Below are 17258 nucleotides of genomic sequence, written 5' to 3' on the forward strand. Positions count from 1 at the left end.
TATCCTATTTTTGTTTTGTCTTTTCATTTCCCCCCCCCCATTCGCTCACTCATCACAATGTTACATGCAGCATAGGATAGGGGAGTCTATAGGAAGCTCTTTGTTGTGAGAGCATAGATGGTGTGAGCCAGTGAGTTGCTTCCTGAGCCTGTAGTCCTGTTCCCCTGTGGAATAGTCACTAGAACAGGGAGGATAGATTTCAAGAAACTAGCCAGTGCTTCACCCATAGCAGTGTATTTTTTGCAGAGAGTCAGACTAGATTTGGGGTCATGCTGCTTCACTCAACCTTGTGACTCTCCTCTGCTTGTGGCACACACCTCCCTCCCACAATTTAATCTAGTATCTCTGTGGAGGCCCACAGGGTGAAGAAACATTGGCTTTGTTCATTGCCCGTATGAGCAGTAGATACAAGTTTCTTAACTAAGCTACTGTCCAAGCTATGTGTATTTCACAGTGAATGTTGTCTTGAGTGATAAGTCTATGGATTTTCTGCCTGCGTATCCAGAAGTCTACTGCTCTTTTAGGGTCATATTGCCAAGGATAGTAGGTAATTACCAGGAATCCAGCTCCCTTTTCCAGTATTTCCTGTACTGTCACTGATTGTCCATGGATCTGTAGTTCCTAAGTTTAGCCTCTAACAGACTTTCAGCTCCATGTAGTTCTACTGAAACACAGATAAATTCTGAGATCTTCATCCCAACCTTAATGAGGAGTCAAGTGTGTCTGGAGAAGTCTTAAGTAACCCACAGTGCTCAGGAAGGTATTGAAGGGATAATACTGACATGCTGAGAAAGGATTAGTTCAGCCTGTGTGTCTGAGGAACACTTAAAAGGGAAGCCAGTAAAGCAATCCAATTCTTAAATGCCCTTTAGAGGTGTTCTTTACTTTCATGCACTTTTGTGCAGCATTACTGTTGACTGTCTATACAGCTACCATCCTTTCACCCCAGGGAGGCTACATTTCAGTAACCAGCATAAAATTTTCCCCGCCCTGGGTTATTAGTGGGGATCAAACCCTAGGACATTTAGCTTTCTTAAACACCTATCCTTTAGAGCAGGGGTTCTCAAATGGTGGGTTGGGACCCCATTTTAATGGGGTCACCAAGGCTGGTGTTGGCACTGCCCCCAGGAAGTCTGAAGCCCAAGCCACACTGCCCAAGGCTGAGGTTACATGCCCACCCTCTTTTTGTTGTCATTCTCTTGTTACCCCAATGTCTTAGTTGTGTAATGGATTCTTATTTGTTATCCCTCTGTACATTATGCCATTAAAAGACTTTTATAAAATACATATTATGTATTCTTACCCAGTCAGCTGGAAAACATCTTTAATAACCCATCATTCCTTCACAGTTTCTGCCCTCCTTTTCCTTGATTAGACAGCTGAACTGGAGTAAATACACAAAGTTCCCCTTTTGATGACCCTGTGCATAAAATTCATCCTTCCCAGCCATGGGTTGGTCTACTTACCATTGGATGGCACCGCCTCCTGGCAGCCCTGGGGATTAGATCAGTCAGGCCTACACTCCTTCCAGTGGTTACACCCGGTCAGTTTCTCCTCTGTAGCCACTTTCAGGAGCCACAGCTGTCCTCTTCGGGGGCGGGAGTGCGTCAAGGTTCCTGCTCTCCAACAGTCTCAAGCAGTCTTCTGCTTCACAGTGCCACTCCCGCAATGGCTGGCAGGTGAACCTGGGCCCACCCTCTACTCTGGGTTCCAGGTAAGGGATCTTCTACACAGCAGCCAAGGTCTGTTCCCTGCACCTTGCTGCTTTTTCCCGAGCTGCTTCCATCTCTCCTATATCCCTCCGTACTCCTCTGGGTTTGCCAGTCTCTTCACTCCCTTCTCCAGAGAGTAACTTTAGGCAACTTCTCCCCGCAACCTTCAAACACTCCTCCCTGTTCCCAAGGAGTGACTACAGCCTTTCCTAGCCATCCGCTCTACTTCCAGTTTCCTCTGTCTTGTAAAAGCCCCACCTGTCCCTTCCAGGTGAGCTTCTCTCTAATTAGTTGCCTCCAGCATAAAGCTCCCTGGTTTGCAGTCTAATTAGCTGATTGGGCCCACCTGGCCTAATTCAGCTCCTGTAGGGCCAGTGTGGGGAGCACACCCCTTGCACTCCTCCCATGCCTGAGCAGACTTTAGGAAAGTTATATGTAAATTACTTTGGCTGCAAGATCATTGTTCCTCTGGTCAGGAAGCCCATTTGTCATGAACAGTTATGCACCTACAGGACTTCTGCAAGAATACTGTGTACTGGCAGTGAATGTATGGGTCTCTTTGAACTGCCTTCTTGACCACTGGGTCTGCCAGATATTTCCTCTACCTTAAAGAGCATTTCCTACCCACTTTTTTTTTCAGTTCCTAGATATGATTGCCTATTGTCTTTAAGGCTTTCACAGCTGGCTTCATCCACTCTAATCACTTAGGGTTGTGCAGGAGAAATTATAATACCTTATGAGAGCAGATTTCTTTTCCTTTTTAGTTTTTATCTTTGTGATCTAAATTGAAACTTGAACTTTGTTCTCTAGTGGTTAAATGTGCTGTACTTTCACTCCCTGTGCTGTCTAGCATCCTCTGAGTTTACAGCTTAGTGCACAGCTACCACATTGGTGGGCACTTTAATAAAACCTTGGATAACATGAATGGGAAACCTTTTACACTGTTGCATCCGATGAAGTGAGCTGTAGCTCACGAAAGCTCATGCTCAAATAAATTGGTTAGTCTCTAAGGTGCCACAAGTCCTCCTTTTCTTCTACACTTTAAATGATGACATACTTGTATTATGAAAGTATTGGTTGTGACTTCATCATAGAGGCTATGTTTATCTTAAAGCAGGGATTTCATGTCTATTTACAAATAAAATGGCAAATCCTCCCCCATCTTATAGTATTTACTGTGACCTCCTACATCTGTTGCTGCTCTTTAAAAGTTCCACGGCCACATGCTAGCTCCATGCATCATCCGTGGGTAACTAGACAAAATGAACACACTCTTCCCTTCTGGTGCATGGGGCCATCTCTCTGCTCCTTCACTCCCCACAGTCCCCACCCTTTCACATCCTTTGTCACCATCTCATGCTCTCTTTGCATGTGGCTGCTTCCCCACACTTCCCTTAGCTCCTGTTGGTGCTCAAGTCCCCTGTCATCCCCCCTCTGTGCTCTCCCCACATACCTGCTCATATTACACCTATGAAGTCCTCCTCTTATCTGCCCAGTCTTCCTGTGAGTGTTGATAGAAGAGGAAAAAATAGAATACATATATCCTGATAACTATGCCAGTCACATATCAGTTTTGTGTCCTAGAAGTTTACTTGGCAAATTTGCCTATATATTTAAAAAAGAAAACCAAGCTACTATGTCAATTGAAAATTAAGAGTCAGATATGTTCCTGACTACTTTGTGTTGCTGTGGTGGTACAAAACAGCGTCAAATCCATCTTAACTGGCTTGTATGCATCAGATACACATCTCATTTTACATAAGCCATCAGATAGTAAGTTTGAGATGTTACAAGATTAATGCTGCTTATAATTTCCTAGTCTGCAGGTGGTAATAATGGGAGAAAGACACTAGCTGAAGAATGCTTCTGCTTGGGTGGAATGAGTTGGGAGGAAGGGGCCAACAAAAATAGTGCTTCAATGACCACACCTATTGTGGGGCAGAATAGACGGACAATCTGGTGGTTTCTGATGAATGCTGCCAGAAGCAAGGCTTCATAATTTGACGTCAAATAGGTGAGAACTTATGGTATAAGAAGCGGCCTGAGTACTGGAAAATTAGGGCTTTTTCTGGGACTAAAGTGGGGAGAGGGTTGAAAATCATAACGTATTAAACACGAGTGAGAACAGAGAACAAATTCATATTTTGTCTCACAGATCCTCATTGTACACATTGTTATAACTTATGAAATAAGCCAAAGAATTTGATGATGGACTAATCTTCTGTTTCGTCTCTCTTGGGCAGATTGATGTAAGGATAAAGTTTGAACATAATGGGGAAAGACGGTAAGTTTTTACCTTCAGTGTTCTCGTATATAGTGTGTCTGATAAAGTACGCTAGTCAGACTAAATGGATGTGGACTTCACAGGAATTCCACATGGTGCATGCCGTTATGACTCTGATCTTACATGGGTTTCTGTCTAAAATGGCTTACTCTGACCTAAAGAGAATGCTTTACCCAGGGTGGGGCAAAGGGTGGTTCCTGCTGGGATTCTTGAGTTCTCCCTTTCTCTCCTCAGTGCTCCCCCAACCCCCTGTTTTTTTTCCACTTTCACCTCCTTGAGGTCCTCTTTTTGCAGCCACAGTCCTAGTACCTTCTGGTTCTGTCAGTAGCGTTTATCTTGCTCAGAGGGGCTCCTTTGGAAGAAGGTATGGATATCCTCTCTGCCCCTCGACACACACTTGTAACTCGGGAAGCTTAAATTAGATATCACTAGATTGATTAATGGTTGCCTGGGCAAACCAGAGTCAGGATACAGTGTTGCAAGTGTCCCATGTTTTGGAAGAGCAGCTGTAATACGGTTGCAGTGCCTCTATTTCGGCATCATTGGCTGGGAAAAGGGACCCATGGATGCACAATATTGGCAAATCCTACAGTAGATGACATGGGTGAAAACCAAGTTCCAGTTGCCCCAGTGGAACTTGTCTGTGTATATTCTAGATTCACCCTCTCCTAGTTTGTTTTGGTCATAATTGGAAAACATGTTTAGAGGTTAATTCAATCTGTGAACCTGTATTAAAAACTTGTTAATAAAATCTTAAGGCGAATGCCTCACTGGGGTGCTGCTGGGCATCCCTGTGTTTGGGACTGACAAGCCGGGTTGTACAGTGGCTCAGCTTGAAAAATGGAGAGGAACTCTCCTCTCCTAGGCTCTGATTCAGTAAGGTACTTAAGTACATGCACAGTCCCACTGAAGCCAATAGGATTACTTATGCCCTTAGTTACACATGTTTTGAAGTACCTTACTGAATTGGGCCCGTGTGATGTGTTGTGATTTATATAACCACTGTTAAAGAAAATGGAGATTGCATGCATCTCCCCTGTCTGTAACCCCCAACACTCTTATTTTGATGAAGTGGCTTGCCTTTGGAAATAATAAAGAAGCAAAGGAATGCCACATAAGTGACTTTCTTCAGTCATGGTCTTGCAACCTTTATTCGTGTAAGTAGGTTGGTTTCATTAACTTCAGTGGGACCTTTGAGTAAGTAAGGATGACTTAAGTAAAGGTTGCAGGACTGAGTTCTTTGTATGTAGCAGTATTTTGGAGGAGAACTCTCAAACCTCCTTAATCAGGATTCTGATTAAGAAAGTTAGGTTTCATGGGGATGTCATTACTCACATATTTGGACCCTTTTGCTTTCTCTAGAAAAATCATTCTTACGATGTCAAGTTAAAAGTTATTGCATTATAGTAAAAACTAAAAACTTAATTTGATGTATCCTTTAAATATATATTTGAACCTCTTTTTAACAATTGGCTAGCTGTTTAGAGTAGTTTCAGGTTTCATACCTGCCTGGAGTTTCCCTGCCGAATTTTATGGCTGTGCAGTTCTATTTTTAATTTTTTTTTCTCTTCCCTGTTGCTGCATGAATACTCTTACAAAAAGAAACTGACTATTCAGGGCAAACAGTGAAATTGTCTATACACAAAGTACTGTCCATTGCACAAAAGAAACTTAAAATAGAGATTTTTTTCTCTATTCTTTTAGTTCTAGTCAATTTACATATTATAGTAACAAGAAAAAAATAAGTCATTCTAGCCTGAAGTGACTTCCAGTTGGCAGTCTCTAGTTTTTCATTTGTTTGTGTTACTACTTGTTTGACTTAGCTCAGGATAGTGAAACTAGCTTGGTCAGTTTCATTTTTTCCAGTGCTTCACTTTCTGATGTCCATTATCACTGCACAGCAATTTGTGAGTGGTAGACACCACAGGGGAAATACTCTTTACTGACAAGTTTTCATTAACTTTTATTCTAATGCTGGATTTTGCAAGACTTACAAAACCCCAGAATTAATACTTTAAGGCATTTCCATGTGTACAGTATAACTTCCAGCAATTAAAACTTAGTGAAGTCCTGTAGTTCCTACTTTCTTGGGACACAAGAATGTTTTGTTGGGATAAATTACCTTGTACACAGACAACTTAAGCATTTTAAAATGTGTCTGATTCCATAGAGAGAGAGAGAGGAGTGTTATTGCAGTTAAAGAACATTGTGCTAACATTTTTAAGCTGTTGGTAAATCTTGAAATTGTTTCAGTTTTCTTGTCCTAGGAGTACAGGAGAGACAATACTGTTGCCCCTTTTCAATCCAAGCAGCTAGTCAAAGTTCAGGGCCCTGGGGATGTTCCTGCTGGAAGTAGAAACTGATAGTTTAGTTTCAGAGTAGTAGCCGTGTTAGCCTGTATCCGCAAAAAGAAAAGGAGGACTTGTGGCACCTTAGAGACTCACAAATTTATTTGAGCATAAGCTTTTGTGAGCTCACAAAAGCTTATGCTCAAATAAATTTGTGAGTCTCTAAGGTGCCACAAGTCCTCCTTTTCTTTTTGCTGATAGTCTAGTGTTTTCTTTGGAGCAATCTTGTTTATTTACAAGAAGTGTGCAAAGTCCTGTGTCTCTGAACACAGGAGGAATCAAATAGTAAGAAACAGCTTCTTTTGTTCACAGGACCAAGAGCACTCTTTTAGCGTGCACCCGTGACCCAAAAACCTCTTCTCAGGTTTCATCCAGGGTCAGCCACCATGCTCCTTCCGGCTGTCTGTCTTCCTATCTGACCTCAGTTTCTGTGTTCCTCCCAAACCCCTACCCAAAACAGTACACAGCCAAAAGCCTTTGGGTGTTGTCTTACATTTGGCTTAAGCTTACAATTATGTTAATTGAAGGGTAAATTAAACCTACCAATCTCAGTGGGGGTTTAATATAACTCAGAATAAGATTTCACCCAATTGATAACACTACATCTAATTCCTTGACAATGCACACAGTGGAGAAGATGGCAGAGAAGAGTCAACAATTTCATAAACTTTTTTTTTAAGCCATTGGATCATACGACTCTCAAAATTCACTGTGTGCCTGAATTCCTGCAGACAACACACTAATCTTTTTGGTACACCAAGAGAAAATCCAAAAGTAGTCATAGTCATGATCTACTGCATTCCTAATAGAGAGCTGACATGAGTTGATTTCAGGTGTCACACAGGAATGCTGTGGAGTACAACAGAGCCACTGTCCGACATGCCACAATATTTTGCGATATACATTGTTGTGACAAGGTAACTTCGGAAGTGGAACCTCATCAACAGTGCTATTGTCTTTCACATCTCCTTCCCAAGCGCTTGTATTTAAGGTGGCACAGAGCTCAGGGAAGCAGAAAGTGTTTTTTTAAGTAACTTTGAAATGAAAAGCTTGATTGTGTGTTAGTCTAATTATGCAGTTACGCTTGCCCTAATTCCCCATTCCCAAAGTGGCATGCAGTTACAGACAGAAGGCTTGCGCTGAAAATGTAAGTGTGTGTGTTTCATTTCAGAGAAGCTGCCAGATCTAACCACAAATATTTAAGGTGGTCAGGCAGGAATGGACTCCTGAAACCCTGAACTCCATGATTTTGTGTTAGTTTAAAAACTGTGCACTCCTCTAATAGAGCTGTTTTCGGGTGCCACAAATCTTGTGTGTTTTTCGTGCCGTGTGTGTAGAATAGAAGCCTTTATAAGGGGCTTCACTGCAGCTGGGAGCCAAGTTACATTTGCCCAGTGCCAAAGTACTATAATTTCATGGATTGGTTTCTTGGTAATATGCAGAAAATGTTATTGTGGGCTGCCTTTTTTAACAAGGGCTATTTCTAAATAGCTAAACGTTGTAGGTCTAGTAGCAAGGGGCTGAGGAAGCAGACTGAAGTTAGGAATTATTAAAACAAAACCTCTATATACTTAAAGGGTATCTAGTGGTGGTGAAATCTGCTGGATTGATAGTGTTGGAGACCAGTATCACAGGGCAAGTAAGCACAAGCAGTGAAAACTGGAGCTTCCCAAGCAACATGTCTCTACCCTCATCTGAAGGGTATTGCCTCTAGGGATAGGACAGGAGCTCAGTGGCCTATTCAGTACTTTCCCTTGAAGGCTGACAGCAGGGTTGCCAATTAGTGCTAATAGTTGTGGTGGCTGTGATGTGGACTTCCATCCTCTAGGAGCTACACTAACTTGCTTCATGTAACAGCAGGAAGCTGAGCAGCCATCAGATTTGTATTAGACTAACTCTCAGAATGTGCTGGGTGCTGTCCAGACACATACAAGAGTCCCTGCACCTAAGAGCAAATCATCTAAACAAAGGGTGGGGGGAAGGGGTACAACATGTAAGCTAAGGGCATGGGTTTAGTTCTGTGTTTATGGAGGAGGACCCTAGTGGGTTTCGGGTAGTGGTTCTCAATCTGTGGCCCATCAGCCCATCAAGAGGGTTGATCAGCTGACCTCCTCAGGGCCATACAGATGGTATTGGATGTGACCCACTATGGTAAGTAGGTTGAGAATCAGTGGTTTGGGGAAACAGAGTGTGGAGAGTGATGGGTGGAAGGAAAGGGAATAGAAAAGTTGGAGAGGAATCTGGTGGGAGGGGTAGCAAGGCCCAGAAGCAGATGTAGTTGGAGAGACAGGGGCAAACATACAGCCTGGCCCATGTGGAATGGAGAGGGCAGGCTGCTGGGGACCCAGCATCCCTGGTGGATCCTCTGTGGACTGGTTGGGTAGAGAGAAGGGCCGGTAAATTGTACTCTTGCCAGTTGAACTCTCCACTTCCTTCCCCACCGCAGGTATGTCTTTATGCCTTCTTGTGCTGAATGACTCCTAAGTTATGTCTGGGAAACGCATTTGCCTCATGTGTCCTGACATTGCATTAAAATGGGTTGATGTTCTGTTGACACATGAATGTCCTGAGAATGCCAGTGAAGGGGTTAAATGTTTTAAGGGAGTTGAGAGAGCCATTCTTTAGGCCTTCACTTGACATGCACAGTTGCTTAGTGTTGATGTAAATAGAGCTAGAGTCCTGATGTAGCACAGAGCTTCACAACATTGATCCTTCCACTGGATAGAGGAAAAATAGTCCCTTAATGTAGTGTTGTTGGGATATATGACTTGCTGAGTACTTGACAACTTTCAACAGCAAGAACATTCCAACAAAAGAAACACTTTTATAGAATCAGCACTGAGGTTACCTGTTACCTTGCTGCCTGAAACCTTTCTAGTTCCTATTCAAAGCAAATGAAACAATAATACTCAACAAGGAAAGCTGTATTGCAGTCCTTGGAAGCACGACTATGCCACAGGGTCATGCACAGTCCCCCACAAGTAGCCACACCATTGACTGGTTTGGATTGCTTCTGGCTGTTTACGTAGTTTTGGGTTTTAAAATTCCTTTTCAAATGAGACTGAGGGCGAAATGGCTGAATGTTGTAACTAGGATCTTGGTATGGCAAGAGGGTTGTATTCAGGGAAAACTAAGCAGATTAATATATATTCTTGTCATTTGTGTAGGTTACTGACAGGCTAAAGCTAGTTTGGTACTGGACTCCTAATATCCATGTTGACAGAGCTGTCCAGAGGCACGTTACCTATAGGTACACAAAGAAAGTGTTGGTGGTGCTCCTTTTAAATGTTTATTATTTATATTGGCTCTTGGGAGATTTGAGAGGATGTTTTCAGTACGTGGAGTATGAGTCTGTCATATATTTTACAGTATTTTATTTGGAACATAGGAGTATAAAACTTCCCATGCCAGTTCAGAGGTAACTGAACAAAACCCCACCATGTACCTGGCCAGTTGTGTAATATTTGACACAGTGAAATGAGGGGTGTCCTTCCTGTCCAGTGTGGTTGGCCACCTTTAAACTTTGAAGTATCAGGCTTGTTTAGCACAAAACTGAAAATGTTTTGTTCTTTCTATACAGCTCCTAGCATAATGGCTTCCTGGCTCATGATGAGGGCTCCTAGGCACTACAACAATACAAATAATAATGGTCAACGTTGTCCAGCCTCAGTTAAATCCAGCTATATTCATTGACAGAAACTTGGAATATTGCAAGTATTTGAGTAGCGGCAGCAAAGACTGCACAGCAGTTGCTGGTGCTGCAATTCAAGATCTTGGGACTTGGATGCTCTGGATGGCCAAAGCAGGGTGAAAAGCAATTTCTGTGAATCTGGGTTTTTCACTTGAATCAAGTGTGCTTGTGTCCTTCTCTGTTAGAGGCAAGAAAACACTTCCAGGGAACAAGCTTACTTGTGGGAATGTTTGTGGAAATGGCTAATTATAAGCAAATATTGGAAAATATCAGGAAGTAGGTCTGAAATTCATAAACTTGAGTATTTGCACCAGACACTGAGTCATTTCACTTTTAGCATCAATCTTGGCCTTCAGCAGGACTTGAACTTGTGACCTTCAGAACCAAATGTGAGTCTCTACTTGAGCTAAGGAGATAACTCATTTAGCTGGCAGCTATAGTAGACTCATCTTCTTACGTGGAGCAGCCTGTAGAGGGAGATATTCCACCAGTATAAGTTACATATTTATCTAATCAGGGAACAGAAACATACTGTGTCCTGTCAAACAGCTCTAACTTATAATATGTACTCCGAATGAACCGCTTGCAAGCAAGCTATGAGCCAAGAATCCCTTGCAAAAACAATTAAATGAATTTCAACTAATAAATTTGAGAAAATCACTCCCTGTTAAGGATAATTTGTGACAGAAAAGTGCAACATTTGAATGAATTAATGCGTTGATGTTTTTGAATTGTTCACTTGGTTCTGACCACATCAGTTAGCCAGTGAATCGTTTTAGTTTGGACAATCAGTGACTGTCTTTTTTGCCCTCCAGAATTATTCCATTTGTCCGACCTGTGCGATATGAAGATGTACAGCAGAAAGTGAAAACAGCCTTTGGCCAACCACTGGATCTCCACTACATGAACAATGAGGTACAGACACTTTCCAGGCAGTGTGAAAAGTACACAGGGGCTTCTCTAGAGACTGCGTTTGAATTTAACTTCCCAAATTTCATTTGAAATTAACAGTTACTGCACGAGTTAGCTCTTGAGGAAAAATGGCACTATAAGCAAAAATCACACTGATTTCTAACTGTTTGCTTTGGAAAAATTGACATCTTACTTTCTCCTGTACGTGTTTTTTGGAGGGGATGTGGGTTTCAGGGGAAATAGAGGGAATTTGGAGTCATGTGACCATTGTGCTGTCCATTCCAAATGCTGGTGCTGTTGAAATTCCTCGTTGTCTCCCACCTCTTGGAATATGTCACTGCCCTCCCCCTTTTTCCTTTCCCATACTACACCCTAAAGGATGGGATTTTTTTTATAATTTAGATCTGTTCCTTACCAACACAATGCCACAAAAATTAACAGGAATAAGTGGATCCTCAGTGCTGGCGTATGAACTGACATTCTTGAAGTCAAATAGTTCTCCAGCACCTTCGTTGGGGCAAAGTTGCTGTTCTTTATAAATATGAAAGTGCAACAGTCTGTAAATATTCAGGGCATGGTGATTGCTTATTAGCACCAATGTGTTTTGGTGCAGTTCAAGACACCCAGTGAAGACAGTCTCTGTCCCCAAAGAGTTTACAGTCTGATGGACACAGTAGACAAGATGCACTAGAGAGGAAAGAATAAGGGGTTTTTCGTTAGCTTGATTCATTTCTTGCATGTCTCCTCTGAGCCATTCACTTTCCCTTTTATCATACATACACTTTAGGTGGAGTTAAATGCAGGAAGCATGGTGGCGAGTATGCCACAAAGGGGGTGCTGTGGGGAAAAGACAGTAGTAAGAGAAGGAGACAAATGGGGCATTAGAGAGCAACCTGATAAAAGTTGGTATCAGATGTAGGCTGGGATGGAGCGGTGTAAGGCCTTGGAGGCAAGGACAAGAAGTTTGAGCAGTGAGGATCCAGGGAGGTGGATCTTATCAGGTGAAGATAATTTATTGGCCGGATTTTGGGATGTATGGAAGGGGGTTGATGAGGGCACTGGGGATGCCAGAGAGGAGGTGGTTGCAGTTACTATTTTGCTCTTTATGTATAAAGGAAATGCATGTGGGGTACATTCCAGAACTTCCCCAGTTGTCTGCCTGTCATTTCTCCTCCTAGTGAGGTACTCCTGAGCTAAACTGCAGAGAGCCTCTGGATTTAAACTCCTAGCTTTGTAGCAAGGTGCATATTCTCATTTTTATTATCTCCCACAGGAGCTCAATTCTATCTAATGTGGCTAAAAACAGTGGTGTTCCTCCTCCCTGCATTAGTCTATTACCTGAGGTCCACTTTCCACCTGCCCCCTTATTTCTGGATTCACAAGTATCCCTTGTGACACTGCTGCTGCATTGTGGAGTGAGGGACCTTGCTCAGACCTTGGTTTGTTTGTTTTTTGATCCCCAGAGCAAATTCAAGTAGAAATCTCAGCCTTTTTGCAGCTCACTCCCATGGGGAATCTTCTGTGAGGTCAGCCAGTATTGGGAAAGGGGTGGGAGGAATGTCCCATTGCAAAAAGATGGCATCGTGAACAGTTTTCATGAAAGTCCAGAGAGAGACTCTAAATGCTTCGTTATCCTATCTCGTACGCTAAATCTTCCAGTGTTTGTTTAAACATCTGACTGGACAATGTGCAGTGTTAAGTTTAATGGCTCTGTTAATTAAGTTTCTTCCTTGTTCTACATTTTGCAGTTATCTATTCCCTTAAAAAATCAAGATGACCTGGATAAAGCAGTAGATATCTTGGACCGAAGCTCAAATGTGAAAAGCCTTAGAATATTACTGCTGTCCCAGGAGAGAAACCATGTAAGTAACCAATTTTGTGACACTGCAACTAAGTGAAATGCTTGAGATTTTTCACCTTGAGATCCTTATGTCCCCTAGTTAAAGAGCCTTGCACTGCAGTGGTACTCCAGTAAGAGAAGCAATATAAAGTAGTAAGACTGCTATGCTCCACATTCAAATAACCTCTTTGCTTGGACTTTACTAGTAAGTATTGGCTTAATTTTTTTCCTGGTTCAGCAGACTTTTAAGAGTTAAAATTAGTATAAATAGAGCATCAGGAGCATCCCCTGGTAAACTAGGCCAGGTGATCTTAGTGGATTTGGCTCATAGAAAGTTGATTTTTGGTTTTGATTAGATAGCACGTACTATGTGAATTTTATAACTTAATATTTGTTTGGCTGGGTTTTTGACAGTATTTTAATTAGAGTAGGCAGTGTCCCTATAAGAACAAGGTGGGACACTTGCTAGTAGAGTGTTTGGAGGAAACTGAGTGCAACATGTGGGACATTTTGCCTGCGTGCCCAGAGAGCAGAAGGCCCTGCCCTGTAAACTCCTTAAAGGTCAAAACTTGATTTTACCTCACCATTCCAGAAAGCAAGCCTTATTTTTGAAGGTATAATATTGCACTTCTTGGGGGACTGGATGCCTCATGATATTGCCTAATGAGCTACAAAGCCTTTCAGCTTGTAGGTCGCTAGTTTGAATCCAGCCTAATTCAGCCAAAAGCTGCTCCCATGTGATGGATGTTTACTTCTGCCTGTATGAGATGAGCTGGAAGGGTCTCAGTTCCAGCTCCCACATCAGAAACTTGCTGTGCTTTGCACTGAGAGACCATGAAAACTGTGCTACCCTTGTTCCACCAGGAGAGTTTCCCCCCCAGAACTTTCCATGTTAAGGCTAAGTCATACTGGCAGGATGGAGGCTTGTGCTGCTTGCTGCTATAGAGAAACAGAGGACACACACTGAGTCAACAGCCCTAGTGAATTATTTCCATCAGCATTCGATCCACACAACTTTTTTAAAGCTAAAGTTTATGGTTAAATGCAAATAGCTAATAACGTGCGGAGAATGGTACATGGAGCTGCACAAAAAGTTACTCTAAATGTAGCTGCGATCAAATCCTGAAAGTTCATTTCTATTAAATTCTGTAGGACTTCTCCATAAGGATGAGTGCTCAGCACACCTGTAATTCTTGGAGAGGTCAGATTTAAGGACTTAAAGGTACTTCAGCATCTCTCAAACATCATCATCCATGTTAGATAAAAGTACAATGACCTTCAGATATGGTTTAACACCACCACTGTGCGATCAGGAAATATTCTGTAAAAGAGAGCCTTAAATTTTTGGTATTGGAGAAGAAACAATCATGTTTTTACTGCCTTCTGTTAACTTGAATGTTTTCAGGCTACTACTCGGTGTAAGAGATTATCCAAACTTTACACAAGCCACCACTGACCACCTGCAGTAAAGAATGAATTCTCCTCCCCTCACCAACCATTAGTCAGTGCTGTGATGATGTCCTCTGTTAGTTGTTTTTTCCTCTTCTGCTGGAAGCAGAAGCAAATTGTTGCACAGCAAGGGCTTCAAGTGCCACTACTTCCCCTCTCCTCTGACTTCCTCTTCATCTCCAAGCTGCTTGACAAGAGAGCCCTGCATGTGATAAAGCAAAAGCCCATGAGCCTGAAGGAGGCTTCTTGGCTGCATGATCTCATCCGAGTGAGGCAGCGGGAAGCATTTTTTCCTGAAGTACAGGATGCAGATTTTGTTTTGGTTGGGCTCTTTTTTCTTTTTTGGGGATGGAAAGGTAATGCAGTGATTTTGGCACAAATATGTGTGCAAAACTAATCTAGTTTTACTGCACTGCCTGACTTTACTGGTGAGAGACTGAGTTTACAAGAGTACTTACGTTAATTTTGATATTGTGCCTCTTGCCAGGGCATCTATGTACCTTATCCTTGTAAAAAGAAACTCTGCCTTTGATCCTTTCTAACAGTACAGATGCTGATGGTAGGCACTGCTATAGCCAATCAACTGAGCTTGTAGAGAAGATTGAGTAGTAGGGCTAGATCTTCATTGGATTTTGGTGTAACACCATTGACTTCAGTGGAGTTACATCAATATAGAATAGCTGAGGATCTGGTCCATAGAAAAAAAATCTCAAATAAAAAAATTGAGAGAGAGAACTTGAGACACTGTAATAGTTACCCCCACTCCAACCCCTGCCTCAAAAGTGTTGCCTTGGTGGAAAAAAATGAACGTAACTAGTCTTCCATTGTACCCTGCTGTTCAGCAAGCTCTGGCTTTGGGGTGCCACCAGGGGGTCCAGCCAGACAGGCGAGGGCTCTCAACAGAGACAGTCATGCAGTTAGTAAGGCTGGCCTAACCAATCTCAGCTGCTGCCGCAGCTGTCGGTGAGAAGGCAATGTCTGAGAGAATTTGATGTGTATGTTGCCAGCGATTAGTGATTTGCGGTGTCTGGTCAGCTGCAGGGAGGGGCAGGGTGAAGAGGAGAGCTGTTGGGGGGTTTAAATAAAAGATATCTACCCAATTTGTTGTAAACATCTGTCTTAGGGAAGACTAGGTCCTTATCTACTGGGTTAGATAAACAATATCCCAAACCCTTCATTAAAATAGAGCGTCCCTTTGTCACTGAAAGAATTAATGTTGGTAATTTATCTCTAGTTGCTTAGGCACCTTTATGAAGCAGTCAGAGGACAGTGGATTACACAATCCGCGTTAGTTTAACGGTAGCCACAGCTAGCATCTGCTTACTGGCTTAGCTTCCCTTCCATAGAAAACACCTTCACCAGATTTGAGAGAACTGGCATTGTGTCTGTATGTAACTACAGTCAGGTGTGTTGATGACATTCTTAGTAGGGCTATCTGCTTCTGTTGAAGATTCATCCATGCCCTTCACTCTTGCTGCCCCTTCTGCCCACAGAGACAGTGCTCTCCATGTTCCTTTAATAGCTGGGTAGATACATGGTGGGGTTGGCCTAACTCTGCTCCCATTGTTATAGTGTGTTTTACCATTATTTCACTGGGAGCAGAGTTAGGCTAACACTGAATGCTTTTGGAAATCCTATTCATGGTGTCTAGCAGGGCTCTATATCACCTCAGTTCTCCTGCATATGTCCTTCAGACCCTGTGAGGCTGTGTTCAGCTGTACCACCTTAGGATCTGAAAAAAACTGATTTGGGGGTAAGCTTAGTTCCCTCTTTCTTTTTGTTCACCTGAAAATCAAGCCATGACTTTTTAAATATTTTGCATGCTGTGTATAGTAATATAAGGTGCAGTGGCTGGGTAGTTAAGGCACTTGACTACAATTCTGAAGGTTGTGAGTTCCAGTCTCTCACTGACGTCCCATTCACCCAGATGCAAAATGGGTGTGTGATCTGTTGGGTTAAGGTGGTCAGATGTGATATTGGCCTCATCACCCCCTGTGTACTATTGGCTGTGAAACGGACGGGCCTTAACCCTATCAGCCCAATAAGCCATTGGGTCAGGGGCTTTGATTTTGTATAGTAATATCGTCCGATTTTATATACCAGTTACACACTGCAACATTCATAGTCTTCTAATGTAAAATGAAGCACTCAAAAGGTTGCCTGTGAAAACGTAATTCAGCTCCCTTGTGCATATGCAGTACGAAACAGTCTTTAATTACATGGTCACATACTAGTTTTTTACACAGAATCCCCGCCTCAGTCAAAGGATAGAAGGTTGTTCGTAGGACCCCTTCCTCATTTGTTGCAGAATCTGGAAGGTTTATATGAGGCAGGGGATTGCAAGAAGAGAAAGAATGGTCTCAGGTTTAAGAAAGCTGAACGTTACCTTGGAGAACTGGATTCAATCCCTGCATCTCCAGAAGAATTCCTGTATGATGCTAAACAAGGCATTTTAACCCAACGTCTCCTAGGTGGTCACTTCCATTGTGTTCTCATTTTGTAGATGCCCAACTTCAGACCCTGGGATCTAATCACCAGAAGTACTGATTACACTCAGCTGCAACCGAAGGCAATGGACATGTAAATTACTACGTAATGCTAAATACTCTGAAAAATCAGATCCTAGGTGTGTCAAAATGAGCACCCAAAATTAGTGAACAGTTTTGACCTTAATTTTTCTGTGCCTCAGTTTCCCATTTATTAAACATGAATAATCCTCCAACTTCACATTGGTGATGTGAAAATAAGATAATATTTATGAAGCACTCAGATACTAGTGTGATAAGCACCATAGAAAAGACCACAAGGAAATTAAAATTCTGCCCTCAGCAGCATTTGAATAGTGTGCTATAATAAGGCTTGGAGTGACACCACTGAACAATGAGGATAAAACAAAATATTGAATTACTCCATCTATTCCTTGACTCACTTAGAGATCGTATGGAAATATGATCATGTAATTAAAGACTGTCAGAGTTCATATGTGCAGGGGGGCTGGATTAAGGTTGCCCAGGCAATCTTA

At 42.4% G+C, this 17258-nt stretch overlaps 1 protein-coding gene across 1 annotated transcript in view; it reads left to right on the forward strand.

Annotated features, from left to right (window-relative positions):
• The window catches only part of MAP3K3 (mitogen-activated protein kinase kinase kinase 3), a 53026-nt gene that overhangs the window by 10510 nt on the left and 25258 nt on the right, over nucleotides 1-17258 (forward strand). Inside the window, exons 4-6 of the mRNA XM_084615997.1 lie at nucleotides 3956-3996; nucleotides 10851-10950; nucleotides 12696-12809. Coding sequence (XP_084472123.1) covers nucleotides 3956-3996; nucleotides 10851-10950; nucleotides 12696-12809 — 255 coding nt within the window. The remainder of the gene's footprint in view (nucleotides 1-3955; nucleotides 3997-10850; nucleotides 10951-12695; nucleotides 12810-17258) is intronic.

The sequence above is a fragment of the Lepidochelys olivacea genome (genome assembly GCF_965140295.1).
Source record: "Lepidochelys olivacea isolate rLepOli2 genome assembly, chromosome: 27".
In the NCBI taxonomy this organism is placed as follows: Eukaryota; Metazoa; Chordata; order Testudines; family Cheloniidae; genus Lepidochelys; species Lepidochelys olivacea.